The sequence below is a fragment of the Haplochromis burtoni genome, unplaced genomic scaffold (genome assembly GCF_018398535.1).
Source record: "Haplochromis burtoni strain Fernald_Lab_line unplaced genomic scaffold, NCSU_Asbu1 Contig_1050, whole genome shotgun sequence".
NCBI classification, from domain to species: domain Eukaryota; kingdom Metazoa; phylum Chordata; class Actinopteri; order Cichliformes; family Cichlidae; genus Haplochromis; species Haplochromis burtoni.
Genome location: NW_024583411.1, coordinates 23,909 through 34,615, shown reverse-complemented (window position 1 = coordinate 34,615; position 10,707 = coordinate 23,909). Strand labels below are relative to the sequence as shown.

The window sequence follows — 10,707 nt, the reverse complement described above, 5'->3', positions numbered from 1 at the left end:
CCTTGCTTTTGCAGCCTTTGCAGTGTTCCCTTGCGTTTTAATTAAACTCTGAAACTCCTGAAATCCCTCAATCAAGAGTTCTTGCTTTGCTGCCGAAAAATACTGAGCGCGCTCCTTCGACATTTTCGCCGACCAATCAAAGGGTTGCCAATCAATGTTTCTACTATCGATGCGTAGCCCCTGTTAAGCCACCCAGTGATCTCACATTACTTCATCCAGCTATACTAATAGTCAACAACAGGTGTGTTCGGAGAACCGGGATAGCGAGGTCAAAGTTGGCGCGATGATTTGATCTTGGATGTGTCATTTGATCTTGGATGTAGTAAGCGAGGTACGAAGAACGGACCCCAGGTATACAGCACAGGTTCAGGCTTTGTTTATCTAACACGCAGGACGCCATGACTCACCCGGGCCCCATCTCATTGGTCAGCATTGTCCTCGTACTCCTGCTAAGCCCCGCCTCCTCAGAGACCAGTGCTCTGCAGGACCTGATCAGCAGGAACGCGGACTTTGGCGCCCGTCTGTACCGAGTACTCGCCGCCCGCACTGACGAGAACGTCCTACTGTGTCCGTTCACTTTGTCTGCTGCTCTGACAGTGCTGCTGAGTGCCACCAACGGACAGACCCGCGAGCAGTTGCAGGCGGGACTTACGCTGACCAGGCTGGACGCTCAGACACTCCCAGGTGGGTTTAAGATCAAGGGTCACCAGATTCTGGTTGTGGTTCAGGTTCTAAGTGGTGCTCCTGTGCTCAGATGTGTTTCAGACTCTGAGGAACGCCATTCCGACAGTCTCTCTGCAGCAGGGTGCGGCCATCTTCCCCTCTCAGAGTGTCCAAGTGGCCTCGTCCTACCTGAACCTGGTTCAGACCAAGCTCGGAGGCACAGTTCAGGGTGTGGACTACACAAATGCTTATGAAGCCATCAACACCATCAACCAGTGGGCGCTGGAGCAGACTGTAGACCAGGTCCAGGATTTCATTTCCGAAGTGGACCATCAGACCCAGCTGCTGCTCGCCGCCGTTACAGCCTACAGAGGTATGTATCATCTGCGAGAGGGCAGGACTTAGTGTTGAAGCAGTCCTGCGAGGCTCCACAACTCCACCTCCTCAGTCTTTGAACTAAGGTGTGACAGCTCTTTTGATTGTCCTATGTTCTTGATCCACGCTCTGCCGGTATGCCGATAGCATGGAGTCCGCATCAACATGCTTAAAATTTCCACACCAATTAAAGTGTCAGGACGTTAATACCGTAGGTCACTAACAGTCCTGTGCATGAGTCCTCTGCTGGACGTCAGAAGAACTGCAGCTTGTCTCAATAATATGTTCAAATAAAGTTTCTGTGTGTTTCAGCAAGCTTCACTCCGCCCTTTAATGCGTCGTCCACTCAGGACGAGCGGTTCTATGTGGATAGCTATCATGTCGTCATGGTTCCGATGATGTTTAGGGCCGATAAGTACTTGCTGGCGTACGATGCTGCGGTGAAGGCTGGCGTGCTGAAGCTGCCGATGACAGATGGCGCAGCCATGTTGGCCGTGCTTCCCGATGAAGGCGTGGACGTCACCGCCGTGGAGGAGGAAGTTACGGCTGATAAGATCCAGGCCTGGATCCGCCAGCTGAAGAAGACGTGAGGCCCTCTTCCTTTCCTTTCCTTTCCTTTCCTTTCCTTTCCTTTCCTTTCCTTTCCTTTCCTTTCCTTCCTCCCTCCTTACTGTTCTTCCTCCCACTGGCTTCTTCATTAAAACCAGGAAATAAATGTTCTTCTTTTGTAAATAGGAAATTGGAGGTACAGTTTCCTCGCTTTTCATTGGACCGTTCATACTCACTTAAGGATGCACTGCAGACTCTTGACATCACCCAGGTGTTTCAGGATGACGCTGACCTCAGCAACATGGGTGGAGCTGAAGGGTCCAAACTTAAACAGGTGAGTGTCTGCCACATTAAGAGCTGTTTGGATATGAGGCATCTCCACCTGGAGGGGGTTGTGATGTCATCACAACCACCTGGAGGGGGGTTGTGATGACATCAAAGGGCAGAGTTCAGAATAAATTCTCTTTATGGTTAAACCTGTAATTCCAGGTGTTGGAGCTATTTATTCTTTATTTTTATTATTTTTGAAATTTGTTAAAGCTTGTTGTTGGTTTACTCATATTTTCGGGTTGTTTGCTAGTTTAATTTGTAGGTTAATACTTCTTTTTCTTTTTTTGTTGTTATTGTTTATCTTGTTAAGTCAGGTAGGAAGAACTCTAGGGCCATTTTCTGTAAGTAAAAGGACTGGTATAGGACCAGCATGCACTGGGGTGGGCCTATGGTTTTTACCAGTTTTTCCTTCCCACTGTTGCCAAAGTGGCATCATATGACTGTTGGATTTTTCTCTGTATGTATTATTGTAGGGTCTACATTACAATATAAAGCACCTTGAGGCAATCGTTGCTGAGATTTGGCGCTGTATAAATAAAATAAAATTAAAAAAACAAAACAAGAGCCTGGAGCATCTAACATCCAGCCAAAAGGGGTAAAAGGTTGCCGGTCAATCACTTTTTATGTGATCACAAGCGTCCCCTGGGTCATCATCCTTTCTGAAACATAGGACTGAGCCCTGAACTGTGGTCAGAGGTCAGGAAGCCCTTTTCATCACCAAATTTCATAAAGGACTAGAAACCTTTTTGCCCTCAGTTATCTCCTTCAAGTTGCCATTACAGAGAATACAGGTTTAAGTCAGTTCAGTGTTCGCTTCACTTTTCAGACCCAGACATTACGTCCATATTTTAGAGTGTCCATGGTCACAGAGATTTGATCACCTGATGATGACATCTGTGTTGATTTATTCAGGAAAGGTTTAAATCAGGGGTGTCGAACTCCAGGCCTCGAGTGCTGGTGTCCTGCAGGTTTTGAATCGCACCCTGGGTTAACACACCTGAATCAAATGATTAGTTCATTACCAGGCCTCTGGAGAACTTCAAGAAATGCTGAGGAGTCATTTAGCCCTTTAAATCAGCTGTGTTGGATCAAGGACACATCTAAAACCTCCAGGACACCGGCACTCGAGGCCTGGAGTTGCCTACCCCTGGTTTAAATAATCGAGATTCTGCTGTGGTTTCTTCTCCACTCAGGTGTATCATACGTCCGTCATCTCCGTTGAAGAGAGCAGCAGTGACACCAGCGCCGGAGATGCAGTGTTCTCCTCACCTCCTCCTCGACTGACATTCAACAGACCCTTCATCTTCATCATCTACCATCAAAGCACCAGTGGCCTGATGTTCATTGGCCGAGTCAACGACCCCACCTGCAAATAAATGGGCCCAAACACCAACCCAAGCCTCCCCGGCGGCAAACAGTCACCCCACCCCCCGTCCCATCTTCTAATGATGTCCTGTGACAAATATTAGCTAGATATATAACAGCGATTTACATTATTAATTCTGTTAGCGTCCCATTAGCGGCTTGTCTGTAACATTCTCTCTGACATCTGACTGTAACATCTTTATCATTATCAATAAGAGCACAGTCACACTAGGAAAAACAATGGTTGGAGATCACGGTGTGACCGTATGCAGTCACCTTGTGATCTCTGTGAAGCTTTGAGATGGTCACTTTGAAGACAGAAAGTAGTTATTAGAGGAACCACTCCTACTCAGCTGCTGTCTTCAGGCCAACATTGGTGGATTAAGATGTGATAAAGGGTTGATCAATTAGTAAGAAGATTTTCATATTTTGGACTTCTGTATCCACAGTAAGAAAGCGTCGCTATGAGGGCATCTCTAAAGAATTACTAGGTAAATGGTTCTAGGGCTGCTTTAATGGACCCATAAAGAAGAACAGACACACTCCTGAATGAAAGAATCAACACCCGTGGTCCATGGTGATGTGATACAGAGTTGAGTCATTTTCATTTTATTCCCTCAGACTCTGAAAGATTGCCTTTGATCTCAGTGAATGGAGCAAGACTCCTTCCCAAGTTCACAGTTGAGGCGCGGCAGGAATACAGAAGAAAAATCCTTCATCAAAGCGGTCTGTTTTCTTAAGAATCTACTGAGTATAAATTTTTATCACTTCTTTCTTTAAACTGGCCGCATTTTCTGTTGTTGCAGTTTGACACATACATGGCACAGCTGGATTTAGTTCTTGTGTGGTAAACATTTGTCTTGTATTTGGAGAATGCGTAAGTCTTTGCACGCATTAATTGAACCCATTTAACATATTGTGACGTTCAAACATTCTAAAACACTGACATGGCCACATTAATAGCTGCATGTTGGCAGAGATACATTTTGCATTATGGCCTATTGAGGGAAGTAAAAGAAGGAAATATGAATGTAGCTCTGTGTGTGCGCACACGTTTTTGTTGTGTACTGATCTCTGTGAAGAATAAAGACTTTTAAAGCCACTCTGCTCTAAAAGGCAATAGGACCTTGCATCCACAGTGTGTTGGGATTCTCCTTCTTCCTCTCCTTGATGCTCCATCAAGTTCAGTTTTGCTCAGTTTAAGTCAAATCCCAGTATTTGTCTTGATGCATGCTCAATCATCTAGTTAAGGAAATCCCCAAAAAGTTGATTCTGTTCATCTGGACGTTTTCAGTGGGAGAAACGTTTCGTCATCATAAGGTGACTTCTTCAGTCTCAGCTGACTGCAGGTTTCCAACCTTCTAAACAGTACATTTGCACAATAACTGAAACTAGCCCACTGAATTTCTCTCTGTGAATGGTACTCATGGCTATTGATCAATAGTGGTTGACCAATGGTCATGACAAGTTGCATATAAATGATCAAGGAACTGACCTCGCAGCCCATTATTCAGTGGGCTGGTTTTAGTCATTGTGCAAATGTGCTGTTAGGTTTTGTATTGTTGATTGTCATTTATGCTTAGAAATATCTACTTACATATGCTTAAGAGTTTTATAATTAGTTGTAGATTGGTAGAGGTTTGATCCTTGATAGTCTGCAAACTTTGTGTGCATTAGAGAGCACTCTGGGAGCACGAGAGAGGTCGTACCTTGTCTTATTGTTTTATGGTAGGATAAACGTATCTATACCTGTTTTAGGCTAAGTGCCTTTTGTTTAGATGAACTGCTGGACTTCCAGACCAGCAGGTTTAGGGAAGTCATTTATGGGGTCACCCTCTGACCCCACACACGCACACACTTACACAACACACAGGCAAGGTACTCTTTGTTTGTATATAGACGTCATATGTTAATGAACCTATGTATATTCATGTAACCTCAATAAAAGAGCAGTGTTACGGGGGAGCGGACGAGAGCAACTGGGGTCAAGCGAAGGAACGGCGTTTGTCCGGTTCTCTCCCATGCACGAGAAACATGAAGAACTTTGCCTACTTCGTGTCTTGCTTGCTGTGTAATTATATTGTCTTCAATGTTCCAGCGAATAGGTTTGTAGCTTGAACCTATCATGTACTGTTTATAAGGTTGGAAACCTGCAGTGATTTGAGACTGAAGAAGTCACCTGATGATGACAAAACGTTTCTCACTGAAAACGTCCAGACGAACAGAATCAACTTTTTCAGAAGTCCCAGTATCACTGTGGAGCAGGGATATGTTAGGGTTAACACTCAAAGTGAGTACTGAGTAAAGTGCGACAGGACAGAGCCAAAGTTTTAAGGCTGAGTAATTTATCCATGTTGGCAATCTGTCTGTGTTTATAAGTTAGATGATTGAGTGATAGGTTGCCGGATTACTTACAATCAGCCCCAGACGTGAAAAAAATTCAGTGCAGTCATTGGCTGATTTCTCCTGGTCACATGAAGGTTACTCTCCTGTTTTTTCCTCTAGTGTGACTGAGGCCATAGTTTCACAGAGAATATAGATAATATTCATCAGTAATTTCAGTAAGTTAGCTCTGATATTTTATTTTTGTTTGTTTTAACTGTTGTTGTTTTTTTTATTCTTTTCCACTTTTGAAACTTCTATGTGAAACTCTGATGTAGACCTCTCCATCAGCTGCACATTGTGTTTACAGCTGATTAGCATGTTGTGTATCCTGTGCTGTTGCATTTATGAAATATTAAACCTATTTAACGTGAATCCTCCGCAGTACTGATGTGTTCATAGGTGCTCACCTGTGGAAGAAGTATTCTCAACCTCCCCTGATGTACAAATATCAAGTAAAAGTACTGCATTACATGTAGGGTTTTTCAGTCCTGGTTTGTTCACCGTGACTGATGATTGATTATGTATGACTTTGTTAGATAACCAGTAAGGAAACGTGTTAATGCTGCAGGTGGAGTGGGATTGATATTCACTTTTTTCTGATCTTTGGATCATATGAACTTTTATTGAAATGACACTATGAGAGAAGCTCAGAGAAAAAAGTCACAGGACAGCAGCTGAAACCTTTTACCCAGGGGTGTCAAACTTAAATGAGCTGTGTGCCACTCCTGGCACTGTCGTCTCATTGGAGGGCCACTTTAATGTTCAAGTAGTACAAAACAAACAAACAAGAAAACACCCACAAATATTTCCTAATATGTAGTGTTTGTTTGTTTGGTTTTTAAAAAAAATTCAAATATTGTATAACAAGACAATTTTTTTCTCTCTCTCTTAACTAACGGAAGCCTTTCATTGAATGACCAAATAAACATGTTGGTCCTCTCTTTCTGGCTAGACATGTGGCAGCACTTCTGCTATCATTTTGTTCATATTTAACAGAATAAAAATGCAGTGTACACATTAGTTTTTGACTCTCACTGAACTAACACAGCCAATCCCTCAGCATGTTTGTACTCTGGTCACATTGCCTTGCTGTCCATTTTTGGCTTTTTAAAGAACTTGTTTTAACATTGCACTCAACAACAAACAAATCCTCCCTAACAAAAAAAGTAACTTCACAGATCAAACTGCATTATATTTCTTCACATTAACATAGGGAGCCCCCCCCCCCGGGCCACGTGTTTGAGACCCCTGCTTTAACCAATAAGAACACAGCAACAATTTGTGGGTGGACTCTTTTACTGAATCAATCAGGTGGCAGGATGAGATCATCAGTCTACACAGTTCTCAATAGATACAGGTAGAATCAGACTCCCCTGTCTCTGATGAGGTCCTGATGTATTCTGGGTAATGTCCTGAAGCTGAATGGAAACTCTTTTCTGAATGCTGACTGGCTAATGGCCTAGAGGAGGTATGATGATGTCATCATCTTCAGTCTCGTCCCGATTGGACGCTGAAAGAGTTTGACTTCCTGTTTCTGCAAAATATGAGAAAATGAAACCAGATCAGACTTCTTACTCAGTAGCCCTGAGATCAGCTGATCAAAGGTCAATCAATAATCAATAACTTTATTGCTTTGCGTTCATCTGTATGGGCAAAGAAAACCGCCATCATGGTGGTTAGAAAATAAAAGGTGGGGCCTCCAAAGGAGCTGAATTCTGGATCATGGTGAAGGATTTATGTTTAAACTTTAAACAGGAGTGTAATGGGAAAAGATAATAAAGTGTAGATAAAAAATAAACTGTGGATCAAACAGTTTACGATGTGGTTCTTATCTCATGGTAATTCTGTGATGTCCACAGATGGCTGTTTCTGTCCTCTAATAGGTTGACTACTGAAAACTTTGGACAGTCACCGAAGTTTAAACCATTGTTTAATATTTGCAAAGATTTAAACATCAGTAGATATTTGCCCTTACATTAACTGTCCTTACATTAACTGTATGGAGGAAGAAATAAATAACAGAGCTCTCTGAAAGTTATCCTCAATTATCCTCAAAACTGTTTGGTCCCAAAGCACCTGAACTCACTTTTTCTAATTCCATGTTGTGGAACAGGACCCAGGTTTATGCTAGAACAAAGAACTTACATGGATAGCTTCCTGGACTGGCCTTCCTTCATGCCGCACCCCCGATCCATTGTTTTACTGCGCTGATCCAAGGTACTGGTCCTGTGGTCTCTCTGCTCTAGAGTACTGGTCCTGTGGTCTCGCTGATCCAAGGTACTGGTTCTGTGGTCTCTCTGGTCCAATGTACTGGTTCTGTGGTCCATTATATTGTTCCTGTGATCCATGTTAACTGTCCTGTAGTCAAGTGTATTAGGCCTGTGGTCTCTCTGCTCTAGAGTACTGGTCCTGTGGTCTCTCTGGTCCAGGGTACTGGCCCTGTCCAGGAGACTAGTAGTGTTGCTACGGATCAGGACTGGCATGGAGGAGGCAGACTGGGCTCCCATGCTGAAGTGAGCTGTCCTTAAAGAGTCATCTGTAAGAGACATGAAAACAGTAAAGACACTCATATAGAGACTGACTCTGAAGTCGATCAGGCCTGAGTGTCAGTAAGCTACCTTTACTGGTCAACATGGAGGCCTTCCCAGATGCAGATCCACTGCTCAGCTCTTTGACCTTCCTGAAACACACAATTGATAAATCAACTAGAATATAATGGACTTCTGGAACCTGACGCCAACACACACCCATTCTCAAACCGATGGATGCATCAGAGTCAGGTTGGATTTTGGTGTCTTTACAGAAGATACATAACCATTACTGTTTTGAAAATGTTAAGCTGGGTGTGCTAGCTAGCAAAATGTGGAGTAAGGTCTTTCTCAGAGCTTGTTTAGAGTTAAAAAAAAGTTTCTAATTAAAAGAGCTAATTTTATACAAACCAACCTAAAAAATTTCCAACACACACAAACACGCTAACAAGATACATGTTCATCTGTGGATTAATCAGTGCCATAGAATTATAAGTCTTTACAGTCCAAATCAATGAAAATACAGTCCAAATCAAAAGTTTAAGACCACTTAAAAATGGCATAAAATCGCATTTTGCATTGTTGGATCTTAACAAGGTTCTAAGTAGAGCTTTAACATGCAACAAGAAGAAATGGGAGTGAGACAAAACATTCTTTGAACATGCAATTTATTGAAAACAACGCCTAAACTGAAACAGGCTGTTTTACAGCTGATCAAAAGTTTAAGACCACACCTGCAAAGAACCCCGTAAACCCCCTAAAACAGAAATCAAATTCCAAACATGAACTCAGTAATGAGTAGCTTCACCGTTATTGCTGTTCATTTCAAATATTCGTTGCGGCATGCTTGATGCAAGAGTTTCCATGAGGTGTCTGGGACCATTCTCCAAGTGGTGAAGACGGCCACATGAAGGGCATCTACTGTCTGGAACTGTTGTCCATTTTTGTAAGTACCCTTGCCATCCGTCCTGAAAGGTTCTCAATTGGATTTAGATCAGGGGAACACACATGATAGTTCAAAAGAGTGATGTTATTTTACTGGAAGAAGTACCTTGTCCTGCGGACATTGTGTACTATAGCGTTGTCTTGTTGAAAAATACCGATTGTCAGTACACAGACGAGTGCTCTCAGTCATGAAGGATGCTCTCTGAAACATCTGGACATAGCCAATGGCCGTTTGACGCTCCTGCACCTCCTGAAGCTCCATTGTTCCACTGAAGGAAAAAGCACCCCAGACCATTATGGCGCCCCCTCCACTGTGGCATGTAGAAAACATCGCAGGTGGGATCTGCTTGTCATGCCAGTAATGTTGGACACCATCAGGACCATCAAGGTTAAATTTTTTCTCATCAGAGAATAAAACTTTCTTCCACCTTTCAATGTCCCATGTTTGGTGCTCTCTTGCAAAGTCCAAATGGTCAGTTCTGTAGCGTTCAAGGAGACGAGGCCTTTGAAGACATTTTTTGTTTTTGAAGCCCTTTAGTCTCAGATGTCATCTGATGATTATGGGGCTGCAGTCGGCACCAGTAACGCCTTAATTTGGGTCGAGGATCTTCCAGTGTCTTGACGGACAGCCAATTGGATCCTCCAGCTCAGTGCTAGTGAAATTTATTTGGGTTTTCCACTTGACTCTTCTGCTCCATAAATCTCAGGATCATTTAAGAAATTCCAAATGACCGTCTTACTGCCATCACCTCAGCAGTGATGGCGAGCAGCAAGAGACCCTGCTTATGCAGTTCAACAACATGACCACGTTCAAAAAGGGAAAGTTTCTTTGCCTTTGCCATCAGAATGTCATGACAGTGTGACCTCCTGACAGAAAATGACAATGAATCCACATTTTTGGCCTTTTAAAGGCATGTGGTCCTAAACTTTTGATCAGCTGTAAAACAGCCCATTTCAGTTTAAGCATTGTTCTCAATAAATTTAATGCTCAAAAAATTGTTTTGTCTCACTCCCATTTCTTCTTGTTGCATGTTGAAGCTCTACATGGAACCTTGTTAAGCTCCAGCCATACATAATATGAGTTTTTGCCATTTTTCAAGTGGTTTTAAATGTTTGATCAGGATTGTATGAAGCAGGGACCCTGACATTACACACAGGATACTGAGATGGTGCCTACTGCTACCCCTGATAAGGTACCTGTTGAATATCATTTAGATAAGAAGGTATCGGGTCCGCGAGATCTTTTTTTTTTTTTCTTCTTTTTTTTTTTTTGGGTCCGCGAGATCTTCAACTCACACCTCCGGCAGAGCTTCAACAGCATTCTGAGGGAGACTGGGGACATTGAGTCCGAATGGACCATGTTCAGCGTCTCCATTGCTGCTGCATTGAGCTGCGACCGCAAGGTGGTTGGTGACTGCCGTGGTGGTAATCCCCGAACCAAATGGTGGACACCAGAGGTGAAGGTATCGACAGGCCAAGCGGAATGCGGCACGGGCAGTGGCTGAAGCAAAAACTCGGGTGTGGGAGGAGTTCGGAGAGGCCATGGAAAAAGACTTTCGGACTGCCT

The 10,707-nt window shown here is 43.3% G+C and overlaps 2 protein-coding genes across 6 annotated transcripts in view; one reads left to right on the top strand and one right to left on the bottom strand.

Annotated features, from left to right (window-relative positions):
- The window catches only part of LOC102299894 (protein Z-dependent protease inhibitor), a 12,601-nt gene extending 8,217 nt beyond the window's left edge, over positions 1-4,384 (top strand). For both annotated transcript variants that reach the window (XM_005951526.2, XM_014330792.2), the window contains exons 2-6: positions 393-684; positions 755-1,036; positions 1,351-1,624; positions 1,774-1,921; positions 3,111-4,384. In XM_005951526.2, coding sequence (XP_005951588.1) covers positions 399-684; positions 755-1,036; positions 1,351-1,624; positions 1,774-1,921; positions 3,111-3,293 — 1,173 coding nt within the window. In that variant the 5' untranslated portion in view covers positions 393-398 and the 3' untranslated portion in view covers positions 3,294-4,384. The remainder of the gene's footprint in view (positions 1-392; positions 685-754; positions 1,037-1,350; positions 1,625-1,773; positions 1,922-3,110) is intronic.
- A 1,441-nt stretch (positions 4,385-5,825) lies between these two features.
- Positions 5,826-10,707, bottom strand: part of ppp4r4 (protein phosphatase 4, regulatory subunit 4) — a 26,932-nt gene continuing 22,050 nt past the window's right edge. For all 4 annotated transcript variants that reach the window (XM_042216426.1, XM_005951529.3, XM_042216425.1 and 1 more), the window contains exons 23-25: positions 8,286-8,347; positions 7,813-8,203; positions 5,826-7,201 (exon numbers count right to left, since the gene is read on the bottom strand). In XM_042216426.1, the coding sequence (XP_042072360.1) occupies positions 7,156-7,201; positions 7,813-8,203; positions 8,286-8,347 (499 nt within the window). In that variant the 3' untranslated portion in view covers positions 5,826-7,155. The remainder of the gene's footprint in view (positions 7,202-7,812; positions 8,204-8,285; positions 8,348-10,707) is intronic.